Consider the following 18,978-nt stretch of genomic DNA (forward strand, 5'->3'; position numbering starts at 1 on the left):
TGTGTACTGTTTAATGAGAAACTATTTGTTCTATAAACCTTCATCTAAAGTACAATATTTTTTTAATGGATGACAACCACACACAATACTGGGAATCAGAGCCTAGCCAAGTTGACACGTATTTTGGGGGGATACTATTCAATCCATTACAGTGTGCATCAGGGTTGTGTCCTTTCACCATACTTATTCAATCTGTATGCTGAGCAGATAACCCAAGAAACTGGACTATATGAAGAAGAACATGACATCAGGATTGGAGGAAGACTCATTAACAACCTGTGTTATGTAGATGACACAACCTTGCTTGCTGAAAGTGAAGAGGACTTGAAGCTCTTATTGATGAAGATCAAAGATCACAGCCTTCAGTATGGATTACACCTCAACAGAAAGAAAACAAAAATCCTCACAACTAGACCAATAAGCAACATCATGATAAATGGAGAAAATACTGAAGTCATGAATTTCATTTTACTTGGATCCACAATCAACACCCATGGAAGCAGCAGGCAGGGCAAATCTGCTGCAAAGGACCTCTTTAAAGTGTTGAAAAGCAAAGATGTCACTTTGAGGACTAAGGTGCGCCTGACCCAAGCCATGGTATTTTCAGTCTCCTCATATGCATGCAAAAGCTGGACAATGAATAAGGAAGGTCGAAGAAGAATTTATGCTTTCCAATTATGATGTTGGCGAAGAATACTGAATATACCATGGACTGCCAGAAGAACAAACAAGTATGTCTTGGAAGTACAGCCAGAGTGCTCCTTGGAAGCAAGGATGGAGACTTCGTCTCACATACTTTGCACATGTTATCAGGAGGGACCACTCCCTGGAGAAGGACATCATGCTTGGTAAAGTAGAGGATCGGTGAAAAGACGGGAGACCCTCGACGAGATGGATTGTCACAGTTGCTGTAACAATGGCCTCAAATATAGCATACTTGTGAGGATGGCACAGGACTGAGCAGTGTTTCGTTCTGTTATACATAGGGTTGCTATGAGTTGGAACTGATTCAACAGCACCTAACAACAACAACATTAAACCCTGTGGTCATTAAACTATCTGTCTAGGGTTCTAAATAAGCCCTATTTATAAACATAAACAAATTTGCTTTTAAATAATGTTTGCCAATAATCTGGAACATTTGACTTTATAAATAAAATGAATGCTATTTTTATGTTTGTGCAAAAACTAATTTTTTAAAACCATTTGATAAAGCCAAGCAGGCATAAATTTGACAACATAGAGTCAATGAACCAATTCCTCAAAAAGTACAACTACCATAACTCACCCAATGTGAAATAATTTGAATAGCCCTGTAACTGTTGAAAAACTGAATTCATAATTTAAAAACTCCCCCGAAAGAAATATCCAGTCCCAGATAGTTTCACTTGAGAATTCTACCAAATGTTTAAAGAATTAACAGCAATTTTACACAATATCTTCCAGAAAATAGAAAAGGAACAAACTTTTCCAACTCCTTCTATGAGATCAGTATTACCCTACGTGATTGGCCAGGCCATGATTGTCAGTGGTTTGGCAGATATTATGTAATCATCCTCCATTTTGTGATCTGACATGAGCAGACAATCAGTTGAAAGGGGAGTTTCCTTGGGGATGTGGCCTGTATCCAATATATATGGATGTTCTGGGAAAGCTCCCTCTCTCTTGATCCTACATCTGACTCATCATCCTCTGACCTCCAGTTCTTGGGATGTGAGCCAGCAGCCTGCAGCCTAACCTGCCAGTTTTGAGATTCACCAGCTCCCACAGCCCTGTGAGCCAGCAGTCTGCCTCTGACCTGCCAACTTTGGGTTCCTTAGCCCCTGCAACCGTGTGAGTCAGGAGATGCCTCCAGCCTGATGCCTGACCCACAGATTTGGGACTTGCCAGCCTCCACAACTGCGTGAGCCATTTCCTTGAAATAAATCTCTCTATATATATTTATATATATATATTTCACTGGTTTTGCTCTTCTAGAGAACCCAGCCTGACACCCTAATACCAAAATCAGAAAAAAGATAGTACAAAAAGAAGACAATGCTACAGTCTAATATCCCTCATGAATATAGATGCAAAAATTTTTTTATTGTTGTAGTTTAAATGAACTTTACATTTCAAGTTAGTCTCCATACAAAATTTTATACATAGTTATGTGACCCTAATTGCTCCCCCCATTCTGTAACAGTACTCTCCTCCTTTCCGCCCCTGATTCCCCATGTCCATTCAACCAGCTCCTAACCCTCTCTGCCTTCCCATCTCACCTCTGGACAGAAGCTGCCCCTTTGGTCTCTTGTATCTGCTTGACTAAGAGGCACACTTTTCACGAGTATCACTTTATGTCCCACAGTTTAGTCCAAACCCTGTCTGAAGAGTTGGCCTCAGAAATTGTTTTAGTTCTGGGCTAATAGAAAATCCAGGGGCCGTGCTTTCCAGGGTACCTCCAGTCTGAGTCAGACCATTAAGTCTGGTCTTCTTACTAGAATTTGAGTTCTGCACCCCATCTTTCTGCTGCTCCATCAGGGACTCTCTGTTGTGTTCCCTGTCAGGGTGGTCATTGGTGGTAGCCGGGCACCATCTAGTTCTTCTGGTCTCAGGCTGATGAAGTCTCTGGTTTATGTGGCTCTTTCTGTTTCTTGGGCTAATACTTTCCTTGTGTCTTTGGTGTTCTTCATTCTCCTTTACTCCAGGTGGTCGGGACCAATTGATGTAGATGCAATAATTTTTAACAAAATGATAGCAAATAGAATTTAGCAATATATTAAAAGAATTATATACCATAATGGGGTGAGGTTTATTCAAAGGATGCAAGGCTGGCTCAATATTAGAAAATCTATCACTATAAACTACCATATTGACAGGTTAAACAAGAAAAATAATAGAATCTAGTCAATTGCTGTAGAAATAAGCATTTTAAAAAATCAACACCCATTCATGACAAAAGATCTCAGAAAACTAGGAATAGAATATTGTCTCAACTTGAAAAAAAAATCTGTTCCTGAGGGTCACCCTTCAGCCAAAGATTAGACAGGCCCATAAAACAAAATGAGACTAAATGGGCACACCAGCCCAGGGGCAAGGATGAGAAGGCAGGAAAGCTAGTAATGGGTAACCTAAGGTCGAGAAGGGGAGAGTGTTGACATGTCGTGGGGTTGGCAACCAATGTCATAAAACAATACGTATATTAACTGTTTAATGAGAAGTTAGTTTGCTCTGTAACCTTCATCTAAAGTACAATTTAAAAAATTTAAAAAAATAAAATGGTTTTTAAAAATCTGTAAAAAAAAAAAAACCTATGGTAATATCATACGTAATGGCAAAAGACAGAATAGTTTCTCCCTAAGATCAGGAACAAAACAAGGATGTGTGCGCTCACCATTCTTATTCAATATAGTATTTGCTTCTCTTGCCAGTGCAGTAAGGCAAGAGAAGGAAATAAAGAGGAAAGGAAAAAATAAAACTGTCTCTATTTGCAGATGATATTATGGTCTATGTAGGAAATTCCAAGGGATCTACCAAAAAAACTCCTAAAACTAATAAGCGAGTTCAGCAAAGTCACAAGATACAAGATCACCTTTAAAAATCAACTGTATTTCTATATACTAGCAACGAACATGTTGAAATTGAAATTAAAAATATAATACCATTTGCAGTCTCAAAAAATGAAATGCTTAGGTATAAATCAAACAAAACATGTACAGGACTTGTATGCTGAAAACAACTCTTGTGAAAGAAATCAAAGAAGATTTAAATAAATGGAGAGACATACAGTGTTCACAGATCAGAAGACTTAACATAGTAAATTAAATTCTCCCTTAAATTGATCTATAGGTTTAACACAAGTTCTATCAAAATCCCAGCAAGATTTTGTGTAAACATAAACAAGATTACTGTAAAATTTACATGAAAGGCAAAGGAACTAGAAGAGCCAAAACAAGTTTAAAAAGAAGATAGTTGGAGGATTCACACTCCCAATTTCAAAACTTACTACAAAGTCACACTTATCAAGACTAGTATTGGCATAAGGATAGACATATAGATCAATGGAATAAAATTAAGAGTCTAGAAATAAACCCTCACATTTATGGTCAACTGATTTTTGACAAGGGTGCCAAGACAATTCCTCAATGGAGGAAAATATTATCTTTTCCACAACAGGTGCTGGGACAACTGCCTAGCCACAAAAAAAGAATTAATTTGGATTCCTACCTCACCAAACTAAGAAAACCAAACCCCTTGCCGTCAAGTCAATTCTGACTCATAACAACCCTATAGGACAGAGTAGAACTGCCTCATAGGATTTCCAAGACTGCCACATCTTTCTCCCACAGAGCGAGCTGGTGGATTCAAACCACTGACTTTTTGGTTAGCAATCAAGCACTTAACCATTGCACCACCAGGGCTCCTTCTTACATCACACCATGCACAAAAATGAACTCAAAATGATTCAAATGCCTTAATGTGAAAGCTAAAACTATAAAACTCTTACAAAAAAACATAGATATAAATCTTCGTGATCTTGGATTAGGTAACAGTTTCTGTCTTAGTTATCTAGTGCTGCCGTAACAAAAAATACTACAAGTGGATTGCTTTAGATAACAGAAATTTATTTTCTCACAGTTTAGGAGGCTGAAAGTCCAAATTTAGGGCATGGCTGGTTCTACGGTGAGGTCCTTCTTTTTCTATTTCAGCTCCTAGTAGCCAGCAATCCTTTAAGTTCCTGGGCTGGTAGATGCATCTGCCATGTGTGTCTGTCTTCATACAGTGTCTTCCCTCATGTGTGTCTCCGTGTCTCTTCTGCTCTTTTTATAACTCAGAAGTGAGCGGAATCAGCCTAGATATCCTTCAACAGGTTAAACAAACCGTTAAACAAACAGTGGTTCATACATACCATGGACTACTATTCAGCAATAAAGAGGAACGAATTATTGGTACATGCAACAACTTGGATGAATCTCCAAGGAATTATGCTGAGTGAAAAAACTCAATCCCAAAAGGTATGCACTGTATAATTCCATTTATATAACATATACAAATGAGCAAAGGACACATGGAGAGACATTTCACCAAAGAGAATATACAGAGGTTAAATGTTGTTGTTGTTGTTAGGTGCCATTGAGTTGGTTTCAGCTAATAGCAACCCTATGTACAATATACTCTTGAGGTTTCTCCAGTCTCTGTCAGACCAGTAAGTCTTGTCATTTTTTTGTGTGTGCTTATTTAATGAACAAATCTGTCTTGGAAGAAGTACAACCAGAATGCTCTTTAGATGCAAGGATGGCTCCCGGACACCCTTTTAGCTCAGTACTGAAGTCACTCCTGAGGTTCACCCTTCAGCCAAAGATTAGACAGACCCATAAAACATAACCAGACTAAATGGGCACACCAGCCCAGGGGCAAGGGCTAGAAGGCAGGAGGGGACAGGAAAGCTGCTAATGGGGAACCCAAGGTCAAGAACGGAGAGTATTGGCATGTCGTGGGGTTGGTAACCAATGTCACGAAACAATATGTGTACTGTTTAATGAGAAGCTAGTTTGTTCTGTAAACCTTCATCTAAAGTACAATAATAAAAAATAAAAAAATAAGTTTTGTATCTGTGAAATGTAAGTTAAACTTGCACAGACCCACCTCCAGCCCATTAGAACTCCATCAGTGTTCTCCCTGTTGAATAAAGATAGTAAATTTAACACCTTTTCATAAGACCAAAACCAAACCCGTTGGCGGGTAAGTCCATACCAACTCACAGCAACCCTATAGGACAGAGTAGAACTGCCCCACAGGGTTTCCAAGGAGCGGCTGGTGGATTCAAACTGCCAGCCTTTTAGTTAGCAGCCAAGCTCTTAACCACTACGCCACGAGGGCTCCTTTCATAAGACAGTGGTGTAATGTTTCTAACTACCTAGTGTGTTTCAATCACATGAAATGTAATTTTAATTATATTTAACATGAGAAGATTTACAAAAAAATTTTTTTAATCTCATATTTCCTGTACAATAGACTTGTTCAATGAGCAAAGAAAAACTAGATTTGCTTAGGTTTTGAGCATTTGAAAAACGAACCTTGCTTTTACATACACAACACACAAATTTTCTGGAAAGCTTTCCCTAATAAGGGTGGGAGCTTGAGCCCCTGCAAATGAGAATGGCATTTGGGGGATTCCGGCCTATGGGTTCTCCTCCAGAACCAGATCAGGCCTGGACTTCGCTGGGTTAGATGCCTCCGTTTAAAAATCTTACATGGGAAATAAATTCAGTCCCTCACTTGAGAGCGTAAAAATAAACTAATAAAAAGCTTACACATTTAAATAAAACACATGGGAAATTATTTCTAACCACAAGACAGCCGGAGGACTCCAGCGACTCTCCATTTGATCTCCCTATTAAATGAGGCGAGTAGACAACGCTTTGTCAATCTTCGCTTTAAACCCCTAGTTATGGATTGCAGACCTCAGAGCTGGAGTCATAAAAGATGAATTTTAGATATGTCTCTGTTTAAAAATCTCTCAATGTTCACACTCATTCCCGTTACCGAGAGTCAAACCCAAATCTCCCGGGTGAAAAAATCAGAATCTAGGATCAAACAGGATGGACCCTCTTTTCGGCAAGCCAGAACCAAAATTAATTCTTGCCCGTCTGCTTCGGTGGCCCTTTTAAACTAGTAACACTTGACTCCAGTTCTCTAATTCTGCTTGTGCGTCCGGCATCCCCCAGAACCCGCCAAATCCTATTAGGCTCCCCACCAGCCACGCGTGCATAGGCTTCACGTAGCTTTTGCAGTCCCCATTGGCTTGTTTATTGCCATACAGTCGCTCTGCAGTCTTCCAGGTCGCCTCAGAATCCGTATAGCCCCGCCGTTCTCTTCGCGCCTTCGGCTGGTCGTTTTCCGTTCAGGACCGCCTCTCCCCACCTGGCTATTTGATTGGCCAGCCTGCTTGCCACTACGTCATTTATCAGCGCCACCCGGAAGCTGCGGTTTATACTAACTCTCCGTTCTTATTCCTGGCGGCTCTAAGGTAGGGGCCGCGTTTGAGTGTCTCTATGTGGCGGGGGTCCCAGAGTTGGGAGGGACAGGAGGTGGAACTCCCAGCATGGGTCAGACGAGCCCATTCCCAACGTTGGGAGGGTGGAGATATACTGCGCGACAGGCCAAACTGGAGTGATCAAAATGGCCTTCCCTCTCCGCACTCCTCAGGAGCTAATCATGGCGACGCCCCCTAAACGGCGGGCGCTAGAGGCCACGAGTGAGAAAGTGCTGCGCTATGAGGCCTTCATCAGTGACGTGCTTCAGCGAGACCTGCAGTAAGAGATAGCGCGGGTGGGCGGGGGAGGGCGGGGGCGGGGAGGTGTTTGTACCCTTCCACGTGGTGGGCGGAACGTTTGGTGTCAGCGCGGAACTTTCTGATTGGCGGGTGGGGCGTTCAGGGCCCGGCCCAGCGCCCCTTTCGAGCGGGAAGGAGGCGCGACATCCGGCAATGTGAGTAGGACGAGGCGTTCAGCGTGGAGGCGTGTGTGCGCATGCGCAGCCGCGACATTCCGTAGGGGTTAAAATCTAGGTTTCTAGAGCCGGAGTTCTTAGATTCGAATCCTGGCTCGGCCACTTGTCATCTTTGTGAACACATGCTTCATCACCTCTTCTCTCTCTGCTTCATTTTTCCTCATCTCTGAAATGGGGGAAGTTGATGGAGCCTACCTAATCCCGTGGTTTTGAGTTTTCAATGTGTTCAATACTTGTAAAGAATTCAGCGTGGATGTCTGAAACATACTAGAGACTCAATGAGTATGAAGAATTACTGTCACTACTAATATGAGTGGGATGTAGGGTGTTCACAACTAGGACTTTGAGCATCCTAAAAGGGAAAGAGGATTTTTCCAGAGTGAGAATGGGACATTCTGATTGGACAGAGGCGTTGAGAGTGATTTACAATAATATTAATAGTAGTAAATAATAGTTAACACATGTATAGAACTTACAGTTTGGCAGGTAGTTTCCAAGCACTTTATGTAACAGTTCTAACGACTCTATGAGGTAATACTATAATTATCCTTATTTTATAGATGGGGAAACTGAGTCCCAAAGAAGTTAGTTACTTGCCAAGTTCACATAGCTAGTAAAGGAGAGAGCCTGGATTCAGACCCAGTAGTCTGACTGCAGAGTCCAAAATCTTAACTTCTGCACTAAAAGGCTTTTTCAGGGCATGGTGACATGAGGGTCTCACAGAGTTAAGATATGAGGTCTCCCAAGAGGGACAGGGTTGCCTATTGGTCACCATTGGACTCTCATCCATCAGAAAGGTGCTGGACCATCGCGACAAGGTATATGAGCAGCTGGCCACATACCTTCAACTAAGAAACGTCATTGAGCGACTCCAGGTAAAGATGCCAAGGTTGGGTACCCTTTTGTGGGCAAGGGAGGAAGACAGGAGGAGAAACCCCAGACCAAAACCTGTAACCTGACCTAAAATCTGAACTCTGACCCCTACCTCTTTTTCCCTGGCCCCACAGGAAACTAAGCACTCAGAGTTATATATGCAGGTGGATTTGGGCTGTAACTTCTTCGTTGACACAGTGGTGTGAGTGTCTTCCTGCCCCTCTGAGTCCACAGGGTTCAGCATCCCCCTTCCTTCATTCAACAAATGTTTTGAGAGCATCTGCTATGTAGCAGACACGGCTAGGTGCTAGGGATGTGACAGTGAATAAAATAGAACAAAATCCCTGCCCTCCTAGATCCTCAAATTGGGGAAGATGGTGGGGGGGGTCAGAAAACATCTTAAATAAACTGTATGGTATGCTACATGGTGATAAGGACTTCCCCCTGCTTCCTCTAACTGCTCTTTTCTTCAGCCCAGATACTTCACGGATCTACGTGGCCCTTGGATACGGTTTTTTCCTGGAGCTGACACTGGCAGAAGCTCTCAAGTTTATTGATCGCAAGAGCTGTCTCCTCACAGAGTAAGTCCCTTCCGTGAGGATTGTGTCTAAATCACCAATACCCTTCTCCCTTCTCCCCATGGCTGCCTAGGATGACACTTAGGGACCCATCTCCCCTCCTTCTCAGGGCTGGAACTGAGAAATGTGGGGATGGAAAGCTTAACCCTAGGCATAGCACATAATAAGCGCTCAATAAGTAGTCTTTTTATCATTCGTCAGACACTTACTGGGCATCCGCTATATGCCAGGTTCTGTGTTTGGTGATGGGGCTGCAGCAGTGAACAAGAGAGAAGGGTTCCTTGAAGGCCTACGTTCTAGGGGATGAGACAGATACTAATTATACTGTGATACATAAATACAGTTATGACCAGATCTGTGAGGTCTCATTAGCTTGTAAATCAATAAAAGTAAAACAAGTTACCTCTGACTTTACCTCCTGCTAATTCTCCTGCGCATTCACTGCACCCTCATCACACTGACCTTCACACTCTTTTTTAAACACCCCAGGAATGATCCCACCTCAGGGCAATTGCACTGGCTGTTCTCTCTACCTGCAGTGCTCTTTCCCTAGGTAGCCACGTGGCTTTCTCCTCACTCAAATGTCTTGTTTACAGGTTACTTCCTCAACGAGGACTTCCTTAACCTGACTTTAAAATTGCAACCCTAGCACTCCTGATTCCTCTCCCTTATTCTTTTTTTCCCCCTAGCACTTATCACCTCCTAATAATCACTGTGTAATTTACTTGTTTCAGTGTTCATGTCTCTTCCTATGAATGTATAAGCTTTACAATGGGAGAAATTTTATTCACCCCAAGTGTCTAGAATAGTGTATAGCATATAACAGGCACTCAGTGTTTGTTGAGTGAATTAAAAATGGTATGCTGGAAACAGAATGAAGTGGTATTTTATGTTAGTGGTGATGGTGAGGTGATATGAGGAGAAAGTGTCGGCTCTAGTTGAGTTTGTTTTGTGTGGCATCAAAGTGGAGACATCATGGGACAATTGGATAAATGGGGTTGGTGGTGAGATGCAAAGCTTGGACTGAGATGGATATTTGGGAGTGCAGATGGGGTTTAAACCCTAAGGAGTAGATGAAATTGCCTCTGAAGAGAGTGTAGCAAGGGACAAGAGCCAAGGAACAAGACCTGGGTTTCTCTTAAATGTGAAAGTCAGAAAAAAGACTCAAAAAGTTGCTGCAGAGCAAAAAAAGGGGTCAACAGTATTTAAACCTCTTGAGAAGCCAAAAAAGAAGGGGACCAGCTGTGTGGTCTTGGGTAAGTGACTTAGCTTCTGTGTGTCTGTTTTCTCATCTGGAGAGTAGGCATAATAACAGAGCCCATGTTATAGGGCTGTCATAAGAATTAGTGAGTTAATGCAAATAAAGTGCTTGGTACAATGCCTGGCACATGGTAAGAGTTCACATTCAACAATAATCACCATTCTGCCATTCTTATTTCATCCAAAAAGAATTTTTCTCTTTGATGGAATATTTTGAAGCAAATCCCAGACATCTTATTATTTTACCTATAAGTATTTCAGCATGCATCTAAAACAGACACAGCTTTTTTTTTTTTTTAACAACCACTATACTATTATCGGAAACCCTAGTGGCATAGTGGTTAAGAGCTACGGCTGCTAACCAAAAGGTCTGCAGTTCAGATCTACCAGCCACTCCTTGGAAACCCATGGAGCAGTTCTGCTCTCTCCTGTAGGGTCACTATGAGTCAGAATCGACTCAACGGCAATAGGTTTGGTTTATGGGTTATACTATTAATCACAACCAACAAAATGCCTTAATACCATCTAATATCCAGGCTGTGGTCAAATTTCACTAATTGTCTTATTTTACAATTCAGAGTATGAACCTGGCTGGGTCCTGAATCTAGGGAAGGAAAAAAAAGGCTATAAGAGACATCTTGAGGAAATTTGAACATGGTCTGTATGTTAGATTACGTTATTGAATTCAACTTGAATTTCTTGGGTGTGCTATTGGCATTTTGCTCAGGTAGGAGCAGATGGCCTTATACTTAGAAAGTGTATGCAGGAATAAAGTGGTAAGTGCATGTATGATTGCAGAGCAGTGAATTATTTAATAATGACCCTTCTAGCCATGGTCTTTGTAACTCCCACCAAATGACTAGGTGGGACTATGCAAAAGAGGCCCACCAATGGGATTGGACAGCTCGCTAATAACACAGATAAGGTTCATGGCACCCTTGTGGGGATGGGACCATGAAAATAAGGTATATGGTACCCTAATGAGAGGATTGGTCAGTTTTGCCATCCCACTAGGCTTAATATGAGCCATCCCAGAGGTGGACAGGGGGAACTCAATACCACCAAGAAGAAGAGATTGGAGCAGAGCGTGTCCTTTGGACCCAGGGTCCCTGTGCTGGGAACCTTCTAGACCCAGGAGACAGAGAGAGACAACGGTGAGAAGCAGAAGCAGAGAAACAGTAGCAGCAGAAGCAGCAGAACCAAGACACCAGCAGGAGACAGAGTGATGGGCTTCCTAGCCCACAGAGTGAGAAAGTGGAGAGCCTTCGGGCAGGAGGCTTGCTGGCAGAGTAGGGTGCCTCTGGGCACTCGGCAGAGCTAGACTCACAGACCCATGAAGCTAAGAGTTGTAACACTTGCCCGAGAAGTCCCTGCGAAGGGCTAGTCCCTGAGCAGGGCCTAGAGACATAGGGTGAGAAAAAGCTGTCCTGATTAAGAATTGTATTCTGAGTTGTTTCTGTTACTTCTAAATTTATTCTGAGTTGTATCCTGTTACTTCCCTAATAAACCCCATAATCGTGAGTATTGTCTCTGAGTTTTGTGTGGCCATTGCAATGAATTATCAAAGCCAGCAGAGAAGTAGTACTATGGGAGGGATGGTTGGTGTCAGAATTGGTAAAAAGGTTGGTGAGAGGAGATTTGTCTGACCTCTGCTTCATAGGAATCAACCTTGGTGGTTGATGCTGATGATTCTCCTTTCGCCTTGTAATGTTAGAAGAGGTCAAGCAACGCCTCCCCCACTACACCATTTTTACAATGGTAAAGTGTCATAATGCCTGCAACTTTCAAATGGTCCAGCAGAAAAGTACATGTATGTGTAGAGAAAGAGAAGAGAAAAGGCAGATGTGGCAAAATGTTAACAATCCATGAATCTGGGTGAAGGGTTTACAGATGTTCATTGTACTATTCTTTTTATCTTTTCTGTAGGAATGAAAATTTTCAAATTAAAAAAAGTTTTAAAAATCCTTTTTAGTTGCTTTGTTCAAATCAGGATCCGTACATTGCATTTGGCTGATAGGTCTCTTAAGTTTCTGTTAATCTAATTCAGTTTCCAGAGGTGAGAACTGTTTTGATGGATATAAAAACCAGATTTTGGAGTATAGACAACCTTTTTTTCCCTCAGAAGTTTAGATATGAATTAAATGACAGCTATGTAGCAGGAGAAATGGGGAAGAGAAGTGTTTGTTTTTTAAAATGGGAGAAATTTCTATATATTTGTAATGATGTTGAAAACGGTTCAGTAATAGTGATAAAGATAACAAACACTTACATAGCACCTTCCATGTGCCAGGCACTGTTCTAAGCACTAAACATATTTTCACTCGTTTAATCCTCACAACCACCCTATGAATGGGATACTATTTTCGCATTTTATAGATGAGGAAACTGAGGCCCAGAAAGGTTACAGATGGAGGTAGGATTTGAACCCAGGCAGTCTAGCTTCAGAGTTTGCTCTTGAGTGAATTGATTAATTTTTTTAATGTCTGAAGGTCCACTGTGCATGGAAAGAAATATTTAGCAGTATTTCTATTTTGTTGTGTTACTTATCAATCTTAGGGATTTATTAAACATTCAGTCTCCTACTGCATAGTAGCATACTTATACACAAAAAATAAAACATTGAAAAAGGTACAGTGTCCCCAATTAACTTTTAGTGGTTTAATTAACTCAAATACTGCTAAATATTTAATGAAAATCTTGTCTAGTATCCAATTAATTCAACTGTTTTAAACACCTTAAAAAGCAAACAACATTCAGTGATCATAATACTAATTCATTTATTTAAATACTTGAGTGTTCTAGATCCTAGAGATACCTCTGAACAAAACAAAAATCCCTTTTCTCATGGAGCCTATGTTCTAGTGGAGGAAACAGACAGTTAACAAGATAAGTAAAGCTTAAGTATGTCAGGTGGTGGTAAGTGCTAAGGAGGACGTGAAGCAGGGAAGGGGGATTGAAAGTGTGGATGAGGGGTTTGAAATATAACTAGGGAAGGCCTCCCAGAAGAAGTGACATTCGAGTCACTTGGTTGAATGAACAAGCCATGGGGCTACCTGGGGAAGAGCATTCCTGGCAAGGGAAACAGTGTACCTGGAAGGAAACTGCCAAGAGAGGCTGGCATGCCTGGGATGGAGTAGTTAAGGGGACACTGACCGGTACACTTAGGCTAACGTTTCACAAATGATCTAAAGTTTCTTCTTGGTTATATTTATCTTTACTCCTACTTTCATTTCTTCCAGAGTTGCTGCCTTAAGGTTACAGTAATTTTTTTCTTTTCAAACCTTTCCAGGTTTCAGTCTTAGACCCAAAAGAACCTGAGACTCATTGACATTTCTAAATCTCGATAATCAGACCAGTTGTTGAATAGTTTGGTCAAGGGGCCTGCTTTCATGGGCCAACACAATTCTGAATTGGCGGTCCAGTTTTTTTATTATAACAAAGCTTTCCTTGTTAGAGGATTCCTGAGCCTTTCAAATAGAATTTTAATTTTTTGAGACTTAATGTCTTTCCCAAAATTGAAGTATTTTAAGTTGTCATTACCTGATCCCTTTCCTGGCCTTTTTTCTATCTTGACCTTGTCTGTTAGATGATTAAAAATGTGACTGAATCTCTGATTACTGTGTTAGAATTAGTAGGACTACCTAGGAGCTTAATCTTTCTAAGAGATGAGTATTCGAGTCTGTGTAGCTGGCTCTCCTCTTGAAAATACTTGGTTAATTTGTCATCTTGGGACGTACTTTGAACCAACTTTCTTTCTGATTATTTTGTATAACCAAAATTGCCTATCAGGCTTTCCTGTTCTTGTATATTTTTTTGTATGGGCGTGGAGGGCATCAGAGCTCTGTGTATTCTTTCCTAATTACACAGAAAGAAGTGAGGGCATATCCACACCTCATAAACAGACACGTAATTAATAGAAGAAATAATACCCATATGGCTATTAACACTGCCTTACATAGTAATTCAATAGTAATTAAACATATCCCTTTTGTCTTACAGCTAGCATTTGGTGAACTTTATATTAATTTTTTTCTCCTTTTAAGTGTCGTTATGAACTCATAGTCTTTCATAGATTCAGCTTGTACCAATTAACTAGTTTTGATCTCTTTTTTGATGGTCAAATTGTCCCTTGGGAGCTGATCAAGTTCATTCCTCTGTTCTTTAAGCACTACTCCAGATAGTCTTCAAAGTATTCTTGCTCGTTGACAACATCATCATGCTCCATTTATTTTCTGAGTCTAAACATAGACTCAGCCATCTTTTGAGGACTTCAGGTTCTTTTGATGGATTAACCATTCACTTAACGCAACATATATTGGGTGCCTACTACATACCACACACCATACTAGTTCCTGGGGATACAGCAGGGAATAAAACAGACCAAAATCCCTGTCCTCATGTAGCTTACATTCTCGTCAAGGGAGATAGACAATAAACAAATAATGTAGTATATTAGATGTTGACAATGCAGTGGAGAAAGAGCATGGATTGGCTGTAGGAAGTATTGCCTGGGATGGAGCAGTTGTGATTTTAAATAGTAGATTGAATGTAGGGTGGGAGAGAAAGGAAGGAGTCGAGGTTTTTGGCCTGAGCAACTGGAAGGATGGAGTTGCCATTGTCTGAGATAGAGAAGATAGAGGAGGAGCAGATTTGGGGAGGAAGATCAGGAGTTCAGTTTGGGACATGTTAAGTATGAGGTGCTTATTAAACATTAAAGTGGATTTTTTGAAGATGAGTTAAAACTCCCAAGTCTGGAGTTCACGAGAAGTCTGGGCTAGAAATATAAATTTGGGAGACACTGGCATATAGGTAAGTTCATATTATTTTTTCCAGTTTAACATCCTATGTTATTGCTGTCTTATAGTGTTCAGTTTCATTTACCCCTAACACTGACTCCTACCTTGACAAATAGCGCAATAAAATCTACATTCCTTATCATGATATCAAGGCCCTTGGTGACCACTGTCTCCTTACCTCTTGGACCTTTTTCCTTCCACTTTTCCCTTAATTCCTAACACTCTGGCCTGCTGACTGCGCCTCAGATAGCTCTTTCCTGACTTTTGGCCTTTTTGTGGAAAAGACCCTCCCACTGCTTACCTCTTACTCATTCTTCAGTTCTTACCCATTCTTCATTTTTCAGAAAGACTTTTGTTGACTTTTTGTATCAATTAGACTTTTTGGGGGTGAAATCTGATCCAAACTGGCAAAATGTACTGGTTTATGTTACGCAACTGTCTAGGGCCAGAGTGTTTTTAGGCACTGCTTGATTCAGGGCTCAAATGATTTGATCAGGACTGTTTCTATTCTTTTTTCCTACCACAATATATGTTAGGTCCCTGTTGTTTTTCTCTCTCAAAGGACCCAGCACTCTTCGATCATAGCACTTAATGACATTTGTTTAGTTGCTTAACTTCTCTTTCTCCCAGGGGACTGTAAAGTCTTACAAGGACAGAAGCTTTCTCTGTTCGCTCCTGTATATCCACATGTAGTTTTCTTTCCTTCAGCAACTATGCCTGACACACTAGGAACTCAGTGTGTTTTGGTGATCTAAAGGGTCTGAAATAGTGTGTCAAGCAACTTAGCCAGAGAAAGAAAGAAATTACATGGAGCAGTGAGGCCCCCACGGAGGCTGGTGAATTTAGGATGCATGGTTCTCAAACTTTTGGACCTGTGGGAGTGGGAGTACATTTTCACAAGCTCCCAGGTGATTCTGCTTTTAATGTTTCTTGAACCACGCTTCTAGAAACAGTACTAAAGTGGTGTACATAGCGTTCTGCTGACCCTGCTACTGGCATGTAGGTGGTGAATAGTTAAGTTCATGCAGTACCGGAGGGCTGTGAAAGGACAGAGAGGAATGTGAACTAACAGTATTGCCAAGGTTGTGATAATACGATAAGCATGGACTCTAAACTGAAGACAGAAATGCTAGCAGGAGGGTTTGGAAGGCTAATCAGGAAGTGGAAGAACAGAGGTATCTAGGAGTTGCCAGAATAAGTTGCCTAGGTAGCTCCTTTGAACTGGCTGCCACGATGAGTGGTGTTGGAAGTCAGGCTGTTGAATTCATTCTTTTGGAAGTAGAACAGTTTTTCAGGATAATGTTTTCGTTAATCATCAGTTTAAGATCTTTAATTGGCATCTCAAATTTAATATGTCCAAACAAATTCTGATCTTCCTTCTACCCACTTCTTCCCCTTTTCAGTAGGTGGCAACTCCAGCTTACCAGTTGCTTAGGCCTTGGTGTCATCCTTGACTCCTCTCTGTCACACCCGACATCTAACCCTTTGGGAAATCCCATTGGCTCTACCTTCAAAATCCCACATCTCAATAATTCCTCATCACCTCAAGTGTGGCCTGAGACTCCGTCATCTCTCACCTGGGCTATTACAATAGCCTCCTGGCTGGACTTCTTGCTTCCACATTAGATCTCCTTATCGTCAGTTAAATTTTTCACTTAATAACTAGATAACCCGTTGCTGTTGATTCCTACTCATAGCGACCCTATAGGACAGAGTAGAACTGCCCCATAGCATTTTCAAGGAGTGGCTGGTAGATTCGAACTGCTGACCTTTTGGTTAGCAGCCATAGCACATAACCACTGTGCCACAATAACCAGATGGGTCCTCTTTAAACCCAAGTCAGTTCACGTCCCTTCTCAGCTCAAAACCTTACCATGGCTTTGTAGGCTCTACCCAATCCCGCCCCCTTTACCTTTCTGATCTTACCTCTTACTGCCATCCCCCTTCACTTATTCTCCTCAGCCCCACCAGCCTCTGTTGTGCCTCAGACATGTCAGGCGCGCTCCCACCTCAGCACCTTTGCATTTGCTGGCCCTTCTGTCTGGAATACTCATCCTCCATATATCCACATGATTTGCTTCTTCACTTCCTTTAAGTCTTTTCTCAAATGCTTCTCAATGAAGCCATCCTTGAGCAGTCTATAAAATTTTAGCCCCTACTTCTGCACTCTATCTTCCCTCATTGTTCAATTTTTTCATTGCACTTATAACCATCTGACATAAAGTATATTTTATTCCGTCATTTATTTGTTTCTCTTAAGAAGGTGAGCTCTACCAGGCTGGGATTTTTGTTGTGTTCACTGCTGTCTTCCCAGTGCCTATAACTGCCTGGCATACAGTAGGGATTCAATAAATGTTTTTTAATTAATGAGGTCCAGATGATAGCCAGGCATCTCTGCAGAGGAGAAGTCATCTGTGGAAGTCATCCAGAATGTAGATTGTTCATGAAGTGATGAGAAATGGTCATTGTCATAATCATATGTGGGGCCCACCTTGCCCTTTCTTGTTTCTCTTCTCCAGGCTCAGCGACAGCCTTACCAAGGACTCCATGAATATCAAGGCCCATATTCATATGTTGCTAGAGGTGAGAGCAGCTTACCCCATTCCCAGATTCTATCTCTAAATGTGTTTAGGGTGGCAAATGGAGGAAGAGAGCCAGAGAAGGGAAGGACTATCTTTCCTGCCAAACTTGAGCCAGGCCTACTGTGAGGGAGGGGAGGTCAGAGCAAGCCTAGGGTGGGACCTAGACCCAGTCTCTGTTTAAACTCTTCTGTCCTCTTTTTCAGGGGCTTAGAGAGCTACAAGGCCTACACAGTCTCCCATAGAAGTCTCGTCACTGACTTCCTGCTTTCCTCCAACATTAAAGAGCCTGAATGCCTTTGACTCCTGTGGCCTTTCTTTTTCCCTTTAACCCCTGCTGGTTGCCGAGGTGCCCTGTTTATAGAGCACACAGTTACTAGGAGGCCCAGAGCTCCAGACTCTTCTAAAACACCCGGAAATCCCTCCTCCAGCCTGTTGCCTGGCAGCATTTGCCACTTGCCTTTATGTTCTACCCGCTCTTCTGTCGTCTTGGCAACCTAGCCCCCCACTTCACCCAGTCCTTTTCCTGTACATCATCCTTACGGTTGTCATAAAGAATGGGCCAGTTCATGGTGGAAATTTGCCCAGGCTGATCCGTGGGCAATCAGCCTTCCATTCCTGGCCCTAAGATTTATCCTCCCACGCCCCGAATGTTTCTCTGGTACCCTAATTACACCCACGCCCCATTCGGCCCAACCTTGGCCTCGCCCCTGCTTCTAAATGGTTCCAGCTTCCGCCAATAGGCGCGGAGCCGGACCTAGCCCTCCTACCCCCGTGTCCAGCCCCTATTTTAGGTTGAGTCGGGCTTCTGCCAATCAACGCAGTGCCAGGTTCCGCCCCTTCATAACTGGCTGCATCATAGGCCTTTAGTTTCTGCCACTCAGCGCTGCTTCGCGAGTCTAGCATCTCTCCCTCCCTCCTGCCTCTGCCCCGTGCTAAATTGGTCTTTTCTAACCAATCATCATAGTTACCCCGCCCGCCCACGCAGAGCTAGGGCCCGACCCCCTCCCGGTCAGCCTCTACTCCCACTTCTATACAAGTCCTGCTTCCGCTTAGCAGCGTGGAGTGCAGCACCACCCCCTTGGTGTTTTGGCAGCTGTCTAGGAGTCCCTCATCCGCCAATCAACATAAAGCACGGCCCGCCCTCTCCCCCCCACCCCCCCAATCCTCGGAAGCTGTCTGTCTTTCATCAATCCCATTTAGGTCAATCAGTGCGAGGCTAGCTCGCCCAGAACTTTGTCAACTGCCCACGGTCTAGCAGTCCTTCGTGAGCCAATCAGCAAGGAGCACCGCAGGCCGAGCACATTCCCTCGGGACCCGGGCGGTTGTCCGTGGTCCATCATTTCTCTTTGGACCAATCACAGTATAGCTCTGCGAGGGAGGACCCGCCCCCTCACCCCC

General features: G+C 42.4%; 1 protein-coding gene and 1 long non-coding RNA gene across 3 annotated transcripts; one reads left to right on the forward strand and one right to left on the reverse strand.

The window, feature by feature from the left end:
- Positions 1 to 4,756: 4,756 nt before the first annotated feature.
- LOC111820690 (uncharacterized) lies at positions 4,757 to 6,831 on the reverse strand. The gene is made up of 3 exons (XR_002824205.1): positions 6,737 to 6,831; positions 5,626 to 5,658; positions 4,757 to 4,840 (listed from the first exon to the last, which is right to left on the reverse strand). It is a non-coding gene; the product is annotated as an uncharacterized LOC111820690 (long non-coding RNA).
- A 114-nt stretch (positions 6,832 to 6,945) lies between these two features.
- Positions 6,946 to 17,875, forward strand: UXT (ubiquitously expressed prefoldin like chaperone). 2 transcript variants are annotated; one of them, XM_023731886.1, is made up of 7 exons: positions 6,946 to 7,009; positions 7,189 to 7,295; positions 8,285 to 8,366; positions 8,499 to 8,566; positions 8,838 to 8,945; positions 17,518 to 17,581; positions 17,784 to 17,875. In XM_023731886.1, the coding sequence occupies exons 2-7, from the start codon at positions 7,198 to 7,200 to the stop codon at positions 17,820 to 17,822; spliced, it is 459 nt and encodes a 152-aa protein (XP_023587654.1). In that variant the 5' UTR covers positions 6,946 to 7,009; positions 7,189 to 7,197; the 3' UTR covers positions 17,823 to 17,875. The 2 variants fall into 2 exon arrangements, with proteins under 2 accessions (XP_023587654.1, XP_004391356.2); XM_004391299.3 differs by lacking the exon at positions 6,946 to 7,009 and having other exon boundaries at positions 7,011 to 7,295.
- Positions 17,876 to 18,978: the final 1,103 nt, after the last annotated feature.

This window comes from Trichechus manatus, unplaced genomic scaffold, assembly GCF_000243295.1.
Source record: "Trichechus manatus latirostris isolate Lorelei unplaced genomic scaffold, TriManLat1.0 scaffold00046, whole genome shotgun sequence".
Lineage (NCBI taxonomy): Eukaryota > Metazoa > Chordata > Mammalia > Sirenia > Trichechidae > Trichechus > Trichechus manatus.